This window comes from Patiria miniata, unplaced genomic scaffold, assembly GCF_015706575.1.
Source record: "Patiria miniata isolate m_02_andy unplaced genomic scaffold, ASM1570657v1 HiC_scaffold_7, whole genome shotgun sequence".
In the NCBI taxonomy this organism is placed as follows: Eukaryota; Metazoa; Echinodermata; class Asteroidea; order Valvatida; family Asterinidae; genus Patiria; species Patiria miniata.
In genome coordinates this window covers 32012607-32032915 of record NW_024037074.1, presented here as the reverse complement: position 1 = coordinate 32032915, position 20309 = coordinate 32012607, and the positions used below count along the sequence as shown (strand labels likewise).

General features: G+C 43.5%; 1 protein-coding gene across 1 annotated transcript in view; it reads left to right on the top strand.

Moving 5' to 3' along the window:
* The window catches only part of LOC119718849 (probable E3 ubiquitin-protein ligase HERC1), a 76833-nt gene that overhangs the window by 36968 nt on the left and 19556 nt on the right, over window positions 1-20309 (top strand). The window contains exons 37-53 of the mRNA XM_038188269.1: window positions 891-2128; window positions 2837-3118; window positions 3672-3770; window positions 4350-4584; window positions 5673-5824; window positions 6710-6885; window positions 7864-8161; window positions 9402-9599; window positions 10591-10765; window positions 11832-12111; window positions 12610-12820; window positions 13685-14000; window positions 15291-15502; window positions 16273-16476; window positions 16659-16789; window positions 17654-17853; window positions 18794-18914. Coding sequence (XP_038044197.1) covers window positions 891-2128; window positions 2837-3118; window positions 3672-3770; window positions 4350-4584; window positions 5673-5824; window positions 6710-6885; window positions 7864-8161; window positions 9402-9599; window positions 10591-10765; window positions 11832-12111; window positions 12610-12820; window positions 13685-14000; window positions 15291-15502; window positions 16273-16476; window positions 16659-16789; window positions 17654-17853; window positions 18794-18914 — 4528 coding nt within the window. The remainder of the gene's footprint in view (window positions 1-890; window positions 2129-2836; window positions 3119-3671; window positions 3771-4349; window positions 4585-5672; window positions 5825-6709; window positions 6886-7863; window positions 8162-9401; window positions 9600-10590; window positions 10766-11831; window positions 12112-12609; window positions 12821-13684; window positions 14001-15290; window positions 15503-16272; window positions 16477-16658; window positions 16790-17653; window positions 17854-18793; window positions 18915-20309) is intronic.

Genomic DNA, 20309 nt, shown 5'->3' with positions numbered 1-20309 from the left:
TTGACTGCAGGTGATTGATAAGCCAGCTGTGCCTACCACTTTTCTGCTTTTGTCTGTTTTGTCATAGTCCTTGCTTAAAATATGATCTGATTGTTGGTGAATGTGTATTAAAAGGCATGGCAAGAGAAGAGGATTGATTTTTTGACTGTTTTTGGCTGTTCAAATAGCAGGAAGGTTAATTGTAATTCGCGGTGCTGTTGTCAAGTACAGTTCATTTGAATAGCTTAGTACTTAACTTAACTTAACTTAGCTTAGCTTTAGCTTAGTACTTTACTTGTGATGGCTTATGATGACTTGTGGTGGACTTGTGAATGCTTGTGATGGACTTGTGAATGCTTGTCACTTGTGCGGACTGTTGTGCTCCGTCCCGGCTTAATTGTCCATGGAATTGATTCCATTCATGGGATGATTGGGTCGGGATGGAGTGTAGTGAGTTTGCGCGGGTGTCGAGACTGCGCTGGTTCGTCTGCGCTTTGGTGCATTTTAGTCTTTTACTTTTCTTAAATGTTTTAAATATATATTGAATGTTATTTCTTCATGTTTTTTCAATATTGTAATAATTGTTGCAATTCAGTTTTTTTGCTGTGATGACAATTTTTAATAAACCTTTTATGAATGAATGAATGTGATGGAGTCAACTATGACAGGGGTAATTCCTTCTGTTAAAGATACCAAGGTCTCCTCGAAAGTGGCACTCGAGCTTGGAAAACTAAAGGGAATGAATGAATGGGAATGAATGGGCTACATCTGGCCCATTTTGTAGACTAGTTGCATGAAAAGACTCCCAGTGAATACCCATTCTGAATCTGTTGACAGAATTTTGTGTGCTTTTGAACCAGCTTTTACTTTACTAAGTTTGCCTCGTCTTGATTTCTTTTCTTTTTTATCAGCGACTGTGCTATATCTAATCTGGAGCCTTTAGAGCCGGTGGGGTTCGAACCAGCTCATCTGAAGGGCATCAACTCAACCATGCTGAGTGACCTGGCCCTGCTGTCTGGAATCGCTGACGAGAATGCCCAGAGAGATGCGGCCAAAGCAGACCAGCCTCCAAAGCATGTCGGCGAGGCACAGACTGGAGCTGGGAAAGAGAAGCAAGAGAGGGAGAAGAAGGAAGGCGATGTCGCCAAGACTGATGCCTTTGAGAGGTCCCTGGATGCAGAAATTGCCAGGGCGATGAAAGAGGAAGAGGAGGAGGCGACCGGAGAATCTCAAGTCTCTGCCCAAGTCAGAGAGTCCGATTCCAGCGTTGAGGGGACAGACGTGGACAGCCTTGCATCTCTGAAAGACAGAAAGCCTGTGACTGCTACAAAATTATCAACTCTGCAACTGCATCTGGAATCACCAGATTCCAAACCAAACCAAGGTGCTGCTGCTTCAGGTAGAGAAGGCCAAGCTGTCTCGGCATCCATCACCAAGAAGATGGTAGAGGAGGTCTTGGATAGCATCTCCCAGGGACTAGAAGATCCCGGACCGAGGAGGTCGTCCCTGTTAAATCAGACCCCAGAGCCTTGCATCGGGGAGGAGATGGAAGGCACATCAACTGACTCTAGCTGCCGGGGTTCCCCTATCCTCAGCCCCACAGATGCTAATCTGTCCGACACCAGCACTCTCTCCGTCCCCGCTGAGACGCCTAAGGTGGAGCAGCAGCATCCCATCCCTGCTACCAGGGACACCGCTGCCGCTCCGAAACCGGGACTAAAACTGGATGACCTGGCTAGGCAGACGGACGCTGAGATGAAAAGCATTATGCTGGCTCACCTGCAAGTCGGTGCCCTGAAGGCCCTGAGCGTCCTGATGGGCTGCAGCAAGTACATCGAGATGCTGCTGGTCCCAAAAACCCCAACGACAGAAAAGCCAGAGAAGGAGGCTCCACCTGGTGGTAAGCAGCGGAAGGGTAGCTCAGGCAGCGACAAGGACCAGGCGGAACAGGCAAGAGCTAAGGAGGAGTTGGAAGGCCTACGGGTAGCCATGCGTACCATCATGAGGCAGCTTGTGAAGCGAGCTGTCATGCCATCTCCAATCAGACGTGTGGTATGCATGACAGAGCTCGAGAGGGCGCATGCTATGCTGATCAAGCTCACAGCTCAGGCTCCCTACACAGATGGTAAAACCACTACATCTAAACTAGGTAGGTAATTTGATCATTTTGTCAGCAATACAATTTGTGGTATATGGCATTTGTATTGATTAACTACCCTTATTTAGGGAGCATCTCAAGAGTCACAATGCTCGAAACATTCCTGCGAGAAAACTGCCTGTTCAAATGGTAAAACAACACTAAAGAGGCTTGGGTTCACTGCGCTTCCTCTCGTAGGAATGCCCAGTACACAATAAACAAGGGCTTGTCCTAGTTTCCAGTCATAGTTCAAGCCGATCACAAGTCCATCAGAAGTCAGTCAAAAGTCTGGACACAATTTGTAGGGGATAGACATTGATAAAGGAATGTCTTGAGACTGAGTGACTTGTGAATGACTTGTTATTGTAAGGACTTTCGAAAATTGGACTGTTTTATTTGATAGTACCAAAGGAACACGGTGTGTTCCCAATGAGAACATTTTCAAGAGAAACAAGACTGTTTCAAGTTTAGGAACACTAATGCAGTATGGATTTGTTCATGAGTAAAAGTCTAAACGGATTTTAATGGTCCCATTAGGCAGTTTAGGCAATCCTCTTGTGGCCATCCAATGGGTCTAAGTGCCTATGCCACTGACCGACTGACTGACTCATTGACTGACTGACTGTCACTTGTGACTTAGAATGTTATAGACTGGGGAAAAGAGAACGGCAGTGCTATCATAGGATTAACCAAAAAGACCTTGTCTTTGTTTTCCCGCAGAAATGCTAGCCAGCCAAGGCCGCCGTCTGGACCGGGACACGGTCACGGCAGCCGCAGCCCAAACTGATGGCCAGGACCGCCAGAGTTCCTCCTCCTCTACCACTGTCTCGGCCCCGCCCACCCCCTCTTGCTCCCTCCCGTCTCGTAATCGTCTGAGGGGAGTCGGGATGAGGATGCTGTTCTCCCGCAGTTCGCAGAGGGGGACAAATGCCGCTGCCATCTCACCTCCAAGCTCACCACCCCATTCTCCCCACTCACCCGAGGAAGACGCCCATAGTGAAGGTAAAGAGTTCAGAGGTCAGAGAATCAAAGGTCAAGGGTCAGAGAATCAAGGGTCAAAGAATCTAAGGTCAGTGGTCAGTATCAAAGGTCAAGAAATCAATCCTGTTTTCCTACCATGCCTTTTACACATGCTAGTCACCAACAGTCTGGTCATATTTCTTGTAGGCACTGTGACAGTCAAATTCCATCAATGGACAAAAGCAGGTGACTGGTAGTCGCAGCTGGCTTATCAATTTCCTACATTCAAAATGTAGCTATATCAGGTTTCATAACAATCACAGCCAGTCAATCCTGCTTTGTGAAGGCAGGGAGCAGGCAACTATCAAAAACAGTCACCTAATTTATTTTGACTGCTGTGCTGGCCTTGTTGAAATTGCCAGCCAGAGAGGAAGGGTTTTCATGGAGATATCTGTGCACATAATCTTAACATGATCTTTAATAATAGGACATGGATGGTCAATGGTTAAACAAATGAATAGTTTGAGTATTTTTGTTATTGATTCCGTTCTCTGAATTGTCTTTTTTTGTGTTATTCTGTTGTCTGTTTCTTCAGCTTCACAGTCCCGCCCGCCCCCGTCCCCGCCCATTGCAGCTCAGCTCCTGGAAATGGGCTTCAGTATGCATCATGTGCTGAAAGCAATGGCGGCAACAAGTAAGTCAGCGGGATACGTGTGGTTATTGTTGGTCAAATGAAATTTCCTCCTTATTTTCTTTTTATACTGTCTACCATGGCCAATATAGAAAACAATTTTTTTTTCTGTTTTCTAAAAGGGCGTTTCACGGAATGATAAACTTTAATAAAAAACTTTGAAGCTTACTTTTAAGCTGTTACTTCTATCTGAAAATTTAATTAACAAAAATTAATTGAAAATTAATTAAGTACACAAAAATATCAATTTGTCTAAGTACATCCAACACCATGAATAGTTCCTTTTTAGAATTATTGTATAAAATAACTGATAAGTTTTATCATAATTAAAGTCCGGTTTATGATTATAACTTTTATCATGCACACTGTTGAATTGTCCAAAATGTACGTCTGACATCATGGAACTGCCCAGAATATAACACATAGATAGATAATTAGTTTTCTAATTGAGCGCAGGCAGTACATCTTAAGGTCACTGAGAAATACTTGCCTAATTTTTATGCAGACACGCGTGGTGACCTAGACGCCCAGCGCATCAACATCTTAAAGTCACTGAGAAATACTTGCCTAATTTTTTTGCAGACACCCGTGGGGACCTGGACGCCCAGCGCATCAACATCCTAGCGACTTGGATGTTAGAGCACCCGTGTCTGGATGAGGAAGATGACCCTTCACCCCTACAGCAGCAACAGCAGCAGCCATCGCAGGGTGCTGCAGAGCAGACCAGCAGCAGGCAGCAGTCGGCAGCTGCACTTAACAGGCCGTCCAGACCTACCGATTCTGACAGCCCGGCGGGACGATATGACGAATATGAAGAGTGAGTGGGCAAGGTTTTTTAGCTTAGTGTGTCATATTCTGCTTTACAAGTCCAAAAAAAATTGGGCCCTGGATTTGATGGCACTACTTTACGGCATTCAAAAATGATGGGGCATGTAATTATAGCTGATACTCATGCTATTATCATTCTCAACTTAGGAGTGGTTCTTGTTTGATACCGGCTAAGTGCAGATTTATTCCCATTCATAAACACCTTTCAGTCAAAAAGTCACAACAAGTCAAAAATTCACAAATTTCTAACGATTTTGTTCAACAGTTTAACTTTTTGTGAAACACCCCTCTGGCCATGTCTATGGTATATGCCTTGCACGTGTAGTGCTAAAAATCCCCTTATATGGAGATTGGCGTGTGCACGGCACATACTGCGCAACCCTGTAAGCACAAAATCTTTAGTTACGGGATGTACGCATGGGCAGAAGCCAAAATTCCTCGCTAACCCGCGAAATGTGCTTGCCGTAAGCATGGCATTTCTTGCTACAGTAAGCATGGATTTTTCACTAATGGTAAGCAGAGCCAAGAAATTGGGCCCTGATCACTGATCTCTATATAAAGAATCTTGATAGCGGATACCCATACACGAGTCACAGGCTTGAATTTACATTTTGACCAGTTCGCCCCCGGTCTTTCAAAAATGGCCGCTTACATACAAACGTTCTGCGCGTGCATACAACGTGCATACAACGCGCGCTGTATCATGAGTTGACGCACATTTTGATCATGTACATGTATTGTGATGAAAAGGACAAATTTCTGTAGTGAGTATATTTCCAAATGTCGCAAAAATTGAACTGCGGCATTCAAAAGTAAACCATGACGTTTGACAAATTGTGAACCGTGGTCAGTGGCGGTGGACAAAACGTAAACCAGGTGAACCACGATCCGGTCTCTCCAATATGGCTTCAAATGGCGTTCTTCTGCTGCTTTCTGTACGCTATCCAGTCGTTATATAGAGATCAGTGGCCCTGATGCATGAAGAGACCGCTCGTGAAGAGCCTTCTGTATCAATTGAATAACATTTTGTGTGATCTGGAACCAGCTCTTAGTAGGCTTGTTTATTTCCTTGCGCAGTTCCAGCTACCCAGAGACAGAAGATGTCACCCGACGTCTCAGGCGGACGCCGTCCGTGGAACGTCCCCCGTCCAGATTGGAGCGTTACCGGGCTGTGGCGGACCTGTCCACCCTTGCCAACGCCATGGCTCGCAACATGGACAGAACACCCTGTGAGTCTGATCTTAACACCTCTCATTTCAATTCCATATTGGGTTCTGCCCTTCACCGACAGTGTTTCGTAAACACTGTGCACTCAGAGAGTTTGTCAGAAGAAAAATTTCACAAGTTTACTCGGGTAGGACTTGAACCCACAACCTTCTGCTTACAAGTTGGCAATGCCGTAAATTCGGACGTACATGTCAGACACTTTTATGAGCTGCTGTTGGGAAAGTGAATGTGATACATCACTAATAATTGACGTCTATTGAGAAGAAAACAATTACAGACCAAACTAAGGTACACCACAACCTTAACCACTTTGCGCCAGGATTTTTTTTGCCAAAAATTTCAAAATTTTCTAGCCAACTTCTGATATACAGCCAAACGCCACAAATACTGATTCGCAAGACTCATCAACAGTATTTGTATGATATATCTTGCTGAAACCTCATATGTTTCAATAGCTCCTTGTAGGCTAAAAATTACTGGTTTTTAATTTATTTATTTGTTATTGTTTTTTTAATTGCTAGTTTTCTAGCAGTACAGAAGTCTTTACTTCAGAATATTGGCCCACAATTTTGGCCCACAATTAGGGCAGATCTGTTTATGCGCGCAAAAGCAACACACAACAGAATCTTGCAGATGCCCAAAATGGGGAAAACACATTTTTTTTCTTGAAAACCTGTGAAATTACAGCATTGATCAAAGTTCGGAGAAAGTTAGGAGGACAAAAATAGAATTTGATTTAGTGCACGGACATTTCATCTGTAAATAATTATATTCATGAAATGCCTCTGCTTCAGAAAAGTGTCATTTCAAATGTGAAAATATATATTTGGTTGAATTGAAATTGAATTGGTTTCGTATCGTTATCCTGTACCTCGGTTATATCTTAGATGTCCACCCAGATGGCTTGTTTGGTGAATCGGACAGGCAGGACCTGAGGTACGAAGTCCCGCAAGACGACATCGTCTTTGAAGATGACGACATGGACTTGGACGAAGAGGAGGAAGATACGCTGGTTACCGACAATGCAGGGGACCGGGAGCTCTTGGGTCTATGGTACCCTGAGGTAAGTGAACTTATTTTCTATGACAGGAGATCAAAATCTCCTTCTTGGTGTTGCCTAGCTCTTTCTGTTGGCAAAGAATGTAGAGTCTTGACAAACTGGAGGTCAATTTCATGGAGCTCTTGAGCTAAGAAATTCATGAAACACAGAAACAAGTTACCAGCTAAAATGTCATACAGTTGATACTCCATGTGACTGATTCTTGCTGATTTTCTCTCAATAGATACAGTTTTGATTGTTATTTTCTACTTCAGGCTCCAGAAAATTAGGCCTGGCTCAGTAATGTTCTGGGATAGATAGTCCAAATGCTTCTTAGCCTCATAGTAGACACAGTTTCTCAGCCCGATCATGAAACTACTGCTGACTCCCAAGTATTCCTAATTGGACATGATTTCACATTCATAGATTGGCCAGCATTATTTTAACTTTTAACATTCAGAGGCAAGTTCTCAAACTTTGAGTTTGGCTTTTCATCTTTGGCTCTGGAACCATATGTAAGCCTGATTTGTTTGAATCAAATTGTAAGACTTCCAAATCAAGCTTTTTATTACAAGGTATGAGTACTTCCACATTAACGGCTTCTAAACTATTGTGAAGACAAGTCGTGATTTCGTAAACCACCCTCAAATCAGGAGACTTGAAGCCTGAAGCCAAAGTTGAACATATACCCGAGATTTGAGAAATGACCCTTATTGCACATGTACATATAGCAGTCAATTCCTAATTGGTTTTTCATTCCTAATTGGTCTTTCATTTCTAATTGGTCTTTCAGTTCTAATTGGTCTTTCATTCCTAATTGGTCTTTCATTCCTAATTGGTCTATCATTCCTAATTGGTCTTTTCATTCCTAATTGGTCTTTCATTCCTTATCAGCTAAGCCGTGAGCTGAAAGAGAACGAGAGCCAGGTGACCTGTGACCTCTGCGGCCTTTCATTCCTAATTGGTCTTTTCATTCATAACTGGTCTCTCATTCCTAATCAGCTAAGCCGTGAGCTGGAGGAGAGCGAGAGCCAGGTGACCTGTGACCTTTGCGGCCTGACCACCACCCAGTTCAACCGCCACATGCGGCTTCAGCACCCAGGCTGCCGGCAAAGCTGTGGTCACATGGGTTACCGTAGCAATGGGGCTTACGTCGGGGGCTGGTTCGGCGGGGCCTGTGGCACCGGTAACCCCTACTATCTCATGTGCAGCGACTGCAGGGAGAAGTACCAGTCAGGGAGCCGGGGACTGGTCAGCATGTCGTCAGACTTCAGTACGACAGCTGAGGGCCCTGTTGATGGTGAGTTCCTATCAGAAACTAGCAAACCTTCGTCCTTTAATATCAAATCAAGAGAAAGCTAATGTTGTCAATGAAAAAAGTTGTTTATGTGGTGCAGCCCCTAACATAATGCATGTTGTTTTTTCTCCTGTAGTGCCTCACAAGATCAAAAGATTTACCGCATATGTCACAGGAAGGGCAATTACAGCAAGTTCTTTATATTATGCATATTCATTGGGGATAGACATGTTCATAAGCCCTGAGTTGACAAGCCCATTAATCTTCCTCTCCTCAAAGAAGATTTATTTGAAATTGATATATTTCTAGCAATACAAAATTTAGTCACTGTCCTTGAGACATTGAATTAAAATAAATCCACCTATATTGAGACATGGGTCCTTCTATACATTGTGGGTCCATTCCCTGTCCCTGGTACATCGTACATCTGGATCTGTAATTCTGGATACACTCCTTAATACAGTCGTCCTCCAAGAAAGTTTATAAATAGCAAACTACCTGCTTAACAGTTATAACATTGTTTGAAGTCATTCTTAATGATACTTGAATGGCATATGACAAAGAACCAAGGTCAGAAGGACAGGAAAAATTTCACACTTTGGACCCTAAATGTATACAATGACCCATACTGAATAGTTGCTTTTCAAATTTCAAACTATTTGCACCCTCAATATGTATAAGGTGGATATTTGGTGCATTTGAGTCTTACAGGTAATAAACAACATTTTGCAAACATAAAAAACCAAAACTGCCAAATTATTATAACTACCTTACTTGACTGTAAGTGAATAATAGTCTCAAGCATCCTATGAAATCATGGCACCTGGTGTGCTGTCATTTTCACGAAAAGTTGAATTTTTGTATCAATTTCCACTGATAGTCATTTTTCAAATACTACACTCAATTTGCCAAACTTAGTCAGTCCTCATTTTGTTACACATTGGTTACACATCCATGAATGGGTGGAAGCCAGCTAGTCCGGTTCCCTGACCTGACAATTCTGCGATTTCTATAAATTGCTCCATTTTGTCTGAAGTAGGGTCAGGGAACCAGACTACAATAAGATATTCTAAGTTTTTCCAGCATCTATGAACACAAAACTTTAAACAGGTCAGTGTAACAATACTAATGCTATAAAATACTAACCCCCAAATCCATCCATTTTTGAAAATGTACAGCAAAAGCAAATATATTACCTGTAAGCCAGGTGTACAAAATTCATTTTTTTTCCGTTTCTCGCCAGACGATCACGACCTGGTGACAGAGGATGACAGCAATCAGATATCAGGCCAGGAGACATTTGATCAGATCATGGGTCGGCTGGGACTGACTGAGAACCGATCCATCCCTGAGCCGGTCCAGTTCCCTGAGCCTGACCCCCTCGGTGCAAGGAGTGCCTCAGCAGGCGTCAGTAGGAGTACTGGAGGTACCTACAGTCTCGGTCAGTGTATAATATGAATTTGTATAAGCAACCATAAAAAGTATAAAAAGTTGCCAGAATTATTTTTTTTTAATATGAAAAAGGGGAAACAGAAAATGTTAAAATGCCATTATTTTTATGTCATTTTAAAGCTTGGAATCTTATAGCCCTGGGGAGTATTGGTTTGATTTTCAAAAGCATTTTGAAATTATTCGTGTTCAAATAAAGGCATGTCAAAAACGTAACACAACCAACTTCAAGGTAAATCAATCACGCACATTTTTTCTAATGTGGAAATGCTTCATCATGTTCATGATGTGACGATCTCATTGCCTTTTACTTTCTGTGTTTCCTTTTCTTTTTGATCCACGTAGACTACACCTTAAATAAATTCACAACATTGTTCTTTGTTTTAAGTTCAAGGTGTTTTTAATATAAATCAGCTGGATTTTTTTGTTATTTCAGCAGCTTGTTGACTCGAGTTTGCATCTGATGTACCGCATCATCGATTTTTCTTGAAATCGGTTGAGTTTTTTTTTCGACATGCCTTTATTTGAGCACAAATAATTTTAAAGCTCTTTTAAATATCAAACCAATACTCGCCAGGGATAAAGTTAAGATTCCAAGCTTTAAAATGGTATAAAAATAATGGCGATACGTGATTCCGCGCCGACGCTAGAGCCTTGCCAAAAAAAGTTGCGGGTATTTCGGGACTCGCTGTAAAACTATCTTAAGAAGCATTATTATGGTCTGAAACATTTACAATATATTTTAGAAATATTAAGGATCACATAATTGAAAAAAAATGAAAATAAAAACGATACTCCCTACTTCAAATTTTTTTTGTATCTCCACTTCAAGCTCTGCCTACAAGTGTCTTCATTGGACAGAGCATTGTTACAAATTGTAGGAAAACCTGTGCATTGACCATCTTAGCGATTGAAATGAGTGCACTTTTTTGTTACCACAAAGTCATGTGGACAATTTTTGTGTGTTACAATTGTTTCTTTAGATGGGAGCAGCCACCGCGATTCGTGCTTCATGAATCGGATGAGCCTAGGGGAGCAGGTCGCGCTGCTGTCCACCGCCCATGAGAGGGCAGTCGCCCTGAGAAAGACCACCGCGGCTGCCCAAGTCCTGCTAGCTCGCTCCATGGTCATGAGGGCGCTCTCGCTCTTATCTGTCAGGTAAAGACAGTTGTTATCAAGTCAATTACAACTCATGTCACAAGTCAAATCACTAGTCAAACTACATGTCAGATCACAAGTCAAATCAGAGGTAAAATCACATGTCAGATCACAAGTCAAATCAGAGGTAAAATCACATGTCAATCACAAGTAAAATTACAGGTCAAATACACGCAAATCACAAGTCAGTCATAAGTCGAATTACAAAACCCATCAATAGTCCAATCACAAATCAGGTCACTGGTTGGATTACAAGCCAAACTACAAGAATGTCACAAGTAAATCACAAGTGAAAGCGCTAGTCAAAACGCATGTAAATCACAAGTCAGATCACAAACTTGGATCACAAGTTCAATTGAAGGTCTATCACAAGCCGAATCACAATTCAGTCACTAGTATATCACAAGTCTGACACAAGTGAAATCCAAAGTCGGATCACAAGTCAACTTGAAAGTCAAATTACAAGTCAAATTCACAAGAATGTTACAAGTACATGTAAATCACAAGTCAAATCACAAGTAAAGCACTAGTCAGTCAAATATGGAATCACAAGCCCATTATAAGTCCCATATGCCATGGTACATGGGTTCGAACCCTGACGGGGAATATGGTGTTTGTGCCCTTGGGCAAGACACTTTACTACGATTGCCTCTCTCCAGCCAGGAGTATAAATGGGTACCTGTGAAGGTAGAGACCAAGTTGCACTGATCTCGACTGCCGAAAAGTGGACTCATGGTCTGATAAACAGGCATAATAATTGTGAAGAGCTTTGAGACCTACCTTTGGTGGAAAGTACTATAGACAAATCGGTTGGCAGCCATTTTCTGCCGTGGTGCAAGGCTCCTTCAACCAATAGAAATGCGCGCGCCTCGTCTTTGAGAATGCCTGCAGCGTGCTTGTGAGCATGACACCACCGCAGTAAAAGCTTCTAATTCTGGTTGCCGGATTCCACTATATAATCACTCCACATTATTATCATAAATGAATGTGTATCATGCCTTAGAGCAGTGCCATAAAATTGGCTGCAGTGTATACCCATTAACATACTTGTCTGTGTCATGTCCAGCGGTTCGGCCTGCAATCTCTCCGAGGGTCTGGAGCAACTAGGACTCTCAGACATCAGGCTTGTAGTCCGGCTGATGTGCCTTGCTGCAGCGGGCAGGACGGACTTTGCAGCCACCACCAACCACCCCACGGCGGTATACGGTAGTCAGGTCCCACTAGAGTCAGCGTCCACTGGTACGGTGGCTATGTCATCCAGTCTAGCCTACCTGAGTTCAGCCATCGGATCCCTGGCAGCGTGTAACCCCAGCGCGGCTAAGATGCTAGTACAACTCTGCACTAAGGTTTGGATTTCAGATATTTTGTTTATTGTAATTTTTTTTTATTTTAAGCATTTTCAAAGGGAAGAGAACATTTGAAACATGGTTAGCTGGGCACCTGTATTTCCAGTACTGTTATGGAAAAGCTTGATGTCATGAAAACTGTCAAAAGGTCCTTAGGACAATTAAACTCTTTAAGCTCAAATTACAAGCTTAAAACTTTTTTTCACAGTTAACAACTTTCAGATTAATTCATAGAGTGTTTTCTGCAGCACATTACTAAATTTTTGCAATTTTGCAAGTTGAACACTCATTGCGTGTGGCCTCAATGTTGGTCTTGCAGCTCAAATTTGGTTCAAATAAAAAGCATTGTTAACCTTAAAATCAACCCATCTTGTGTTCAGTTTTAAAGTTCTGCCATTTTAAACCTGTCGGATGAAATGTTTCCATATTATCTACACTAGGAGTACGTGTGCCCATTTCAGAGATTACGTCCTATTTCTTCCATTTGGCCTACCTTAGGACCTGCTCTCAGCTGCATGCGGCCTCAACGTAGCGGCCATTGATACCCGCCGGGCACCCACCGCTACCAGGGAGGACCCCGGCTCGTCCGATCAGCGAGCCCTCTCCTCACCAAGCTTTGCTGTCACCCAAGCCTTGGTCTCGCTACTCGCCGAGGGACCCAAGGCACAGCAGAGCAACAACCAGGGCCAACAGCTGGAGACTGCCTCAGGTTGGTAGCTTGACAAAAGGGATTGGGTGAAGATGCAGTTGTAGCCCATTGTGTGATGTCTTTTGATATGTGAATTTATTTGGGAGAAATTTGAATGTTGAATATTACAAATTTGTGGTTTTTGGTTTTTGGTGCTGGGGCATTTTGGGGCGGTATAAGGAGTAACAGGCAGGGCGGTTTGGGGTGGAACTGGAAGTAATGAGTTAAATTATAATTCAAATTAGCTTTTAAATCTCTATTTACTTGCGACATTTAAATTTAAAAACGTATGAGCTATATGTACGTATAATGTGCGCACAATACAAAACCATGAACTCGCAGTCTCACACGAGTGGCCGGTCTTGTTGCTGTCAGAATACACCGCGGCTTAGCAAGATTCGTGTCAGACCTTGCTCCCACTATTTATAACCATTGTCTTCGTCCCGGCCATTATCAGCAACCAGGCCCCTACCCGGTTTTAAACCAGACATTTATACTGTTCCGCCACACTATTATTCCCTTATTACTTCCCCCAAACCGTGTTTTGTAACGCCAGGGTTTGTTTGAATCTGTTAGGATGAGTACTGCACTAGTAAACTGACTGTGCTTTACGTGGGATTAGGCATACCACAAATAAACAGGGTCCAACTGTTCATGTGCACATTTTACCATATGGTGTTGGGATTTGCAAGGATGAGGAAGGTTCCTAGCAAATCACCCTAGGGAGTTAGGGTTAATGAAGAGTTGGAAGCGTTTGTTTTGTATAGGTTGGATAGACACCAGTAACCTTTTGATGCTTAATAAAAAATAACAAAAAGACACTCCCAAAGCATAAGGTCTTTTATCCCTTCATTATTTGTTGTTTGCATTCTTTTTTCCCGTCAGATTCCAACCAAACCAGGAAGGACCCGACAGCTGACCCCGTGGCCCCGGCAGTGACCCGTTCAGCCCCGCTCCAGCTAGCCAATGCCCTGGCGGCTTGCTGCCTGTCCAGCCGGCTTGCCAGTCAGCACAGGGAGTGGGCAGCCCAACAGCTGGTCAAGACGCTGTCTGGCCAGGCCCGGCCATCGTCAAGCCCGGCGGTCATCACAGCTGACCTACATGGGGACATGCCCCCGTGCCCTGTGTCACGCATAGACGCGCACCAGGATGTATTGACTGGTTGTGTGTGGAGCCAGGGGAAGGCATTACTTGCAACTAGGTATAGATTCCTTGCATAATTACCTGCTCAACGGTAATAAAAAGAGAATTAGGAGGATTCGAATGCATTACTGCAATATGCCTGTCACTATATTTGTTTGTGCGTGGTAACATTAAAACACGGGTGAGATTTGTCACGTTCCTGATTTCTGGATTAAAAACAAATACCTTTGACATCTGAAAGTTGTTAGATTTACCGTAAAGGTTTCTGAAAAGAGATGGGTATTTTCAGGGCTACCTTTTAGGCAAATACGTACACAATTATCTACGTTTTAATTTATTTTTGTATGTCGCCATTCGAGTTAGGATTGACAGGCTTTCGAGTCACAGTGTTTTATTATACTTTTGTCAATCCTGGCCAGCTTGGATTGGGTTGTTTTTGTTTAGATTTGTTTATTTTTTGTGGATTGCTTGTTGTATGTTTGTAATTTGGCCGAATAAATAATAATAATAATAATAATAATAATATACCCTAATATGTTGTTCTGGGGCCCTCCGCGACCCTCAAACCCTCTGCCGATTACTTCGTGGATTTTTCATTTCCCCCATATCTCACCTCTCTGGAAATCAATCGTGTACTTCCCATATGCGTGTGAACCGCTGTGTGCATGCAATGTGTCCCGCCCAAAAAAGAGGTCACGAAGTGCCATCTACTATTTAACTGCTTTTAACTGCTAATTTAATTGTTGACTGCTGTGATGTGGGATATGGCATTTTTAACACCACATATTCCACATTGCAGTCAACAATTGTTACGTTATATCATGCCAATACCTTTTATGCAAATGGTTGTAACTTACTGTGTGAAAAATACATTAAATCACTGCGATGTAACCTTTGATAACTGAAGGTTCTGATGTCCTGCCGGACATATTACATGAGAGTGAGCGTTTGACGTTGCAGTGTTTTACTGCGCAAAGCTATAGCGCGCCGGCAGATTCCACACGCGTGCGCAACGCGCGCAATGACTGCAGTGGGATATCACCCTCAGTGTGTGACATGCATTGTTATTGTCCAGACACGTGGCCGTCCTAGACCAATGAAATTACAGTATCCAAGCACACGATATAACAATATTGCATGAATTCCATTGGCTGTAATTGTTGAAAATTGTTTTCTTCGTCCATATCTTTTATCAGTTTGTTGCATTTCGCTGGTAACATAGTTTTATCCTGTTTTTCATTTCTGTTTGTGGATGTGTTCAATTTTTGTACTGGCATTTCATACCTTTTTGTTTTTACATTTTAATGATAACATTGTTTCCCCCATTTTTCAATTTTTTGTTATATAGTGGCAGCGATGGAGTTGTGAGGCTGTGGGGTTCCCTGACTCGTTCCCAGCCCCTCCTGCAGCAATCCTGTTCCTTCACAGATAACGACGAGTACGGGGCCTACATCAGTCCCAACCGACATGGCTTACCGTTGACCAATCTCTGCTACAACGCCAACGGGAGGGTCTTTGCCGCGTCGCTTGAACACATGGTCAATGTGTGGTTTGTCACGGGTAAGGGAATGGATTTCTGGAGTCATTTCATTGGAGTATGGGATTGCTTGAAGTTGTTAATTTTCAAAGGACTGTGAACCAAATCATTCAGGTGCTAAGCCCCAAAATTTGATGAGTTGAGAATTTTTCGCTCAGCTTCAAAAGGTAACATATTTATATAATATTGCATGGCTTTGAGGGGGATATAAGAATATATTGCATGAGCTACAAGAATTGGACTTGTGCAATATTGTTATATGCAGTAAATTCTTGTATCCCCTGAAAAAAAGCCATCCAATGTTATTATTATTATTATTTATATCAGGCTGTCTTGATCTGCAAGAAATACATTTCAGGACACTGTCTTTATTTATCAAATTTTGTCGAATGTTCTTCACTTACCGAAGCAACTTTCGTGCCGCTCAAAGCCGCCATTGTGGTTGTTGATATCAGTGCTCACATACCCTGCTGCGCGCTGTGTCTGTGTGCGACAATGCCGTGTGCTATGCCCTGTTGACTGGTTGACAACTGTGAGTTTCTACATTCGTGATTAAGCGGGAACCGGCGAAATTTGTTCAAATGCCTGGATGAGGACAGTATCAAGACTTAAAGTTTGTTAATTTGAAGTAGAATATATTTATATAAAATCTTGGATATGAGTTTTTCCAAAAATTCAAATCCGCTATAGTAAATTTGTATGCCGCATTAAAGAATTTTCTTAAATACAACGGAAAAAAACATCAAGTCGACTGAAGAAATTACCGGTACATCATTTTTTTTGGCTTTGTTAGGAGGCAGAGGCCATCTTGAGCTTCAGCCCCAGCTGGTTACCGCCCTCGCTTGGCCAAAGTTCAAGGGCTTACTGGAGGGACGCGCAGGCACGACAACGGAGATGCTTGTAGTGGGTCGCATCGATGGAACCCTGGGATTGATTGAGGTCCTGGACCATTCCACTTATCACCAGGTGGAGCTGGAGCAGTGCTACCGACAGGAGGGTGAGAAATTCTCAAAAATAAATTCCAAAAATTGTTCATAATGTAAGTTTTGTGAAATATCGATATATGTGCAAACCAGTTTGAATGGTAATACAGTGTCATTAGCTGTTAGTGTGTAGTGTCCATACAGTCGCCGCATTTTTCATCCTGAAATCTTGATATTTTTCCTGAACCTTTTCTAGTTGCTGTGACCTGCCTGACGTGGTACGATGAGGATCGGCGATTCGCTGTAGGCTACTCAGACGGAGTTCTGGCCCTGTGCAGCCGAGATACCTTTGATCCAGAACCCATCATAACACTCAATGCACACAAGGTAAACTACCCCAACCCCAACACACTCCCCCCCCCCCCCCACGCAAGTGTGTATTTGACTGCAATCAGGGACCCCCTATTGTCCCTCTCTTGTTTGTGCCTTAACTTTTGAGAAAGACCTCCCATATGTTTTGTACACGAAACCACATTGGGGACCTCTCGGGAATTGGGGACCCTATTGTCCTCTATTGTTCAACGTCCCCTATTGAATGCAGAAACAAACTTACCACAACCACCTCTATGTTAAAAACACTAAAGACAGTGCTGTATTTGAAAAAAATAAATACCTTGATAAAATAGTTACAAAAAATGTTTTCCCCTAAAGTATCCTGAAGGTAGTTTGTATTTTTTACTCAATTTTTTTTATTGATATTGTGGAAGTTTTGTGTTTGGGAAATGTAAATTCACATGCACAGAAATTGTGATTGAATGTGGTCCCCGATGCTAGAGGATTAAAACCAGCTAGTCGACCCCAGCAAGCTCGGTGGTCAAGTGGTAAGACGTCTGCACTAGCAATCGGGAAGTCTTGGGTTCAGGTCCTATTCGAGTAAGCTTGTGAATTTTTCTCTCAAGCACTGGAACAGCACAGAGTATATAGTGTTTATAAAACACATGTCGGTGAAAGGCAAAACCCACTATTGAATTTATATCACCCCATCGCAAATTCCATCTTATGAATTGTCTGGTTGGAGGTTTGAACCAGCCAGCCGACCCCTGCAAGCTCAGTGGTCAAGTGGTAAGAAATCTGCACTAGCAATCAGAGTAGGCTTGTTAATTATTTCTCACATGCCCTCAGGCAAGACAGAGAATACAGTGTTGGTCAAAGGTAAAACCCAGTATCAAATTAATGTTTTCCCCCTTTCAGACGGCCATTGATCAGCTGAGCTGGGACCCTACCGGTCATCTTCTGGCTACTTGCTCCCAGGACCACGAGGTCAAGGTCTGGACACAAAAGTCCAACCGCTGGCTGTGCCTGTACGTCCTCCGACACGGCTGCCCGGTATCCGCTATCCACTGGTGCCCCTACCTGAACCATCCTAACAGTCCAGTCCTGCTGCTTGCTACGTAAGTTATTAGAACTCAAAAGGGTTTATTAGGTTTGTACCAACAGCAAGTACCAGCTTTTTTTACATTATACATGTGTTGTGGGTTGCAAAACAAAAAGCAACATTATGGACAACGGGACCCCCCAAGTTGGTCTTTGCCCACAAGGAAAGTGCTTTTGAAATATGAAAATTCAACAGATACAAATACGAACAGTAGTAGGGTGGTAAGGGTCTGCAATACCCATGTGTAAAAAAAGTGTGGCTTATTGAGGGTTGAGGAAAAAATCGGGACATTTTGCTTAAAATGACTTCAGATTTGTTTCGTCTGTAAAAATATTATCAAGGTGGAAAGGTGACTGGTTGTAGGTTGGTTTAGAACTTTTCGCAGTAATTCTTTTGGGAAAAAAGGTCATCCTGTTGAAACTGTTCGTCTGGCTTCAGACTCCTTACTCATAATTACCAATCTGTGAATCAATAAAATGTGAAAAATCAGGATTTCTAAAGTCTGCTTGTCAGAATTTCCTGTTGTAATTTTTCTGTCCTTCTTTGTGTTACTTTACATGATATCAAAGCAGTAATATGGGGTTGGCAGTGGTGAATCATATGAAAAGAGAGATTGCTCACTTTAAGTTAGCTTCGGCCCAAGTTTTTCCACATTTGCCCAAATCCCAAACTGTTTTCAATGGATTTTTTAAAAAGAGCTTGAGGTCCTAGTTTTATCCAAGCACAAGTGAGGTGCAATTCCACTCTTTCCACATTTGCCCAAATCCCAAACTGTTTTCAATGGATTTTTTAAAAAGAGCTTGAGGTCCTAGTTTTATCCAAGCACAAGTGAGGTGCAATTCCACTCTTTCGCAGTGTCAGACTTTGTAGGGTTCGGTAAAGTTCCAACTGATTTGAGAGTTAAGAGTAATGTTTAGAGCAACATTAAAGCATTTTTGTCTTCTTCTTTTTAACAGAGGATGCAAAGATGGAAGCGTTAGGGTTTGGAGAGTTCCCCACAGCGGTGTGGACGTGACTGTCCCGAGACTGGGCCAACGCGAGGACAGCCGTCATCAACAAACAGTCTCACCAAATGAGGTACTGCTGAAAACTGACCTTGTCTTACACAATTAAAAAGTTGAACAAAGAAGGTGACTGGAGGCTGGATCCTCTCAGAGTGTTCCCCATATGCTATTTCCCAGGTTTGCAGCATTGCTAATGTTGCTAGCATCAGGGTTTTGGGCATGATCCCTGTATCTGTAAATGGGCAAGGCGGTTTTGGGCGGTACAGGGAGTAACAGGCAGGGCAGTTTGGGGTGGTACAGGGAGTAACAGGTGGGGCAGTTTGGGTGGTACAGGGAGTAACAAGCAGGGCAGTTTGGGGTGGTACAGGGAGTAACAGGTGGGGCAGTTACGGGTGGTACAGGGAGTAACAAGCAGGGCAGTTTGGGGTGGTACAGGGAGTAACAAGCGGGGCAGTTTGGGGTGGTACAGGGAGTAACAAGCAGGGCAGTTTGGGGTGGTACAGGGAGTAACAGGCACGGCAGTTTGGGGTGGTACAGGGAGTAACAAGCAGGGCAGTTTGGGTGGTACAGGGAGTAACAAGCAGGGCAGTTTGGGGTGGTACAGGGAGTAACAAGCAGGGCAGTTTGGGTGGTACAGGGAGTAACAAGCAGGGCAGTTTGGGGTGGTACAGGGAGTAACAGGCACGGCAGTTTGGGGTGGTACAGGGAGTAACAAGCAGGGCAGTTTGGGTGGTACAGGGAGTAACAAGCAGGGCAGTTTGGGGTGGTACAGGGAGTAACAAGCAGGGCAGTTAGGGTGGTACAGGGAGTAACAAGCAGGGCAGTTTGGGGTGGTACAGGGAGTAACAGGCACGGCAGTTTGGGGTGGTACAGGGAGTAACAAGCAGGGCAGTTTGGGTGGTACAGGGAGTAACAAGCAGGGCAGTTTGGGGTGGTACAGGGAGTAACAAGCAGGGCAGTTAGGGTGGTACAGGGAGTAACAGGCAGGGCAGTTTGGTGTGGTACAGGGAGTAACAGGCACGGCAGTTTGGGGTGGTACAGGGAGTAACAAGCAGGGCAGTTTGGGTGGTACAGGGAGTAACAAGCAGGGCAGTTTGGGGTGGTACAGGGAGTAACAAGCAGGGCAGTTTGGGGTGGTACAGGGAGTAACAAGCAGGGCAGTTTGGGTGGTACAGGGAGTAACAAGCAGGGCAGTTTGGGGTGGTACAGGGAGTAACAAGCAGGGCAGTTAGGGTGGTACAGGGAGTAACAAGCAGGGCAGTTTGGGGTGGTACAGGGAGTAACAAGCGGGGCAGTTTGGGGTGGTACAGGGAGTAACAAGCAGGGCAGTTTGGGTGGTACAGGGAGTAACAAGCAGGGCAGTTTGGGGTGGTACAGGGAGTAACAAGCAGGGCAGTTAGGGTGGTACAGGGAGTAACAGGCAGGGCAGTTTGGGTGGTACAGGGAGTAACAAGCAGGGCAGTTTGGG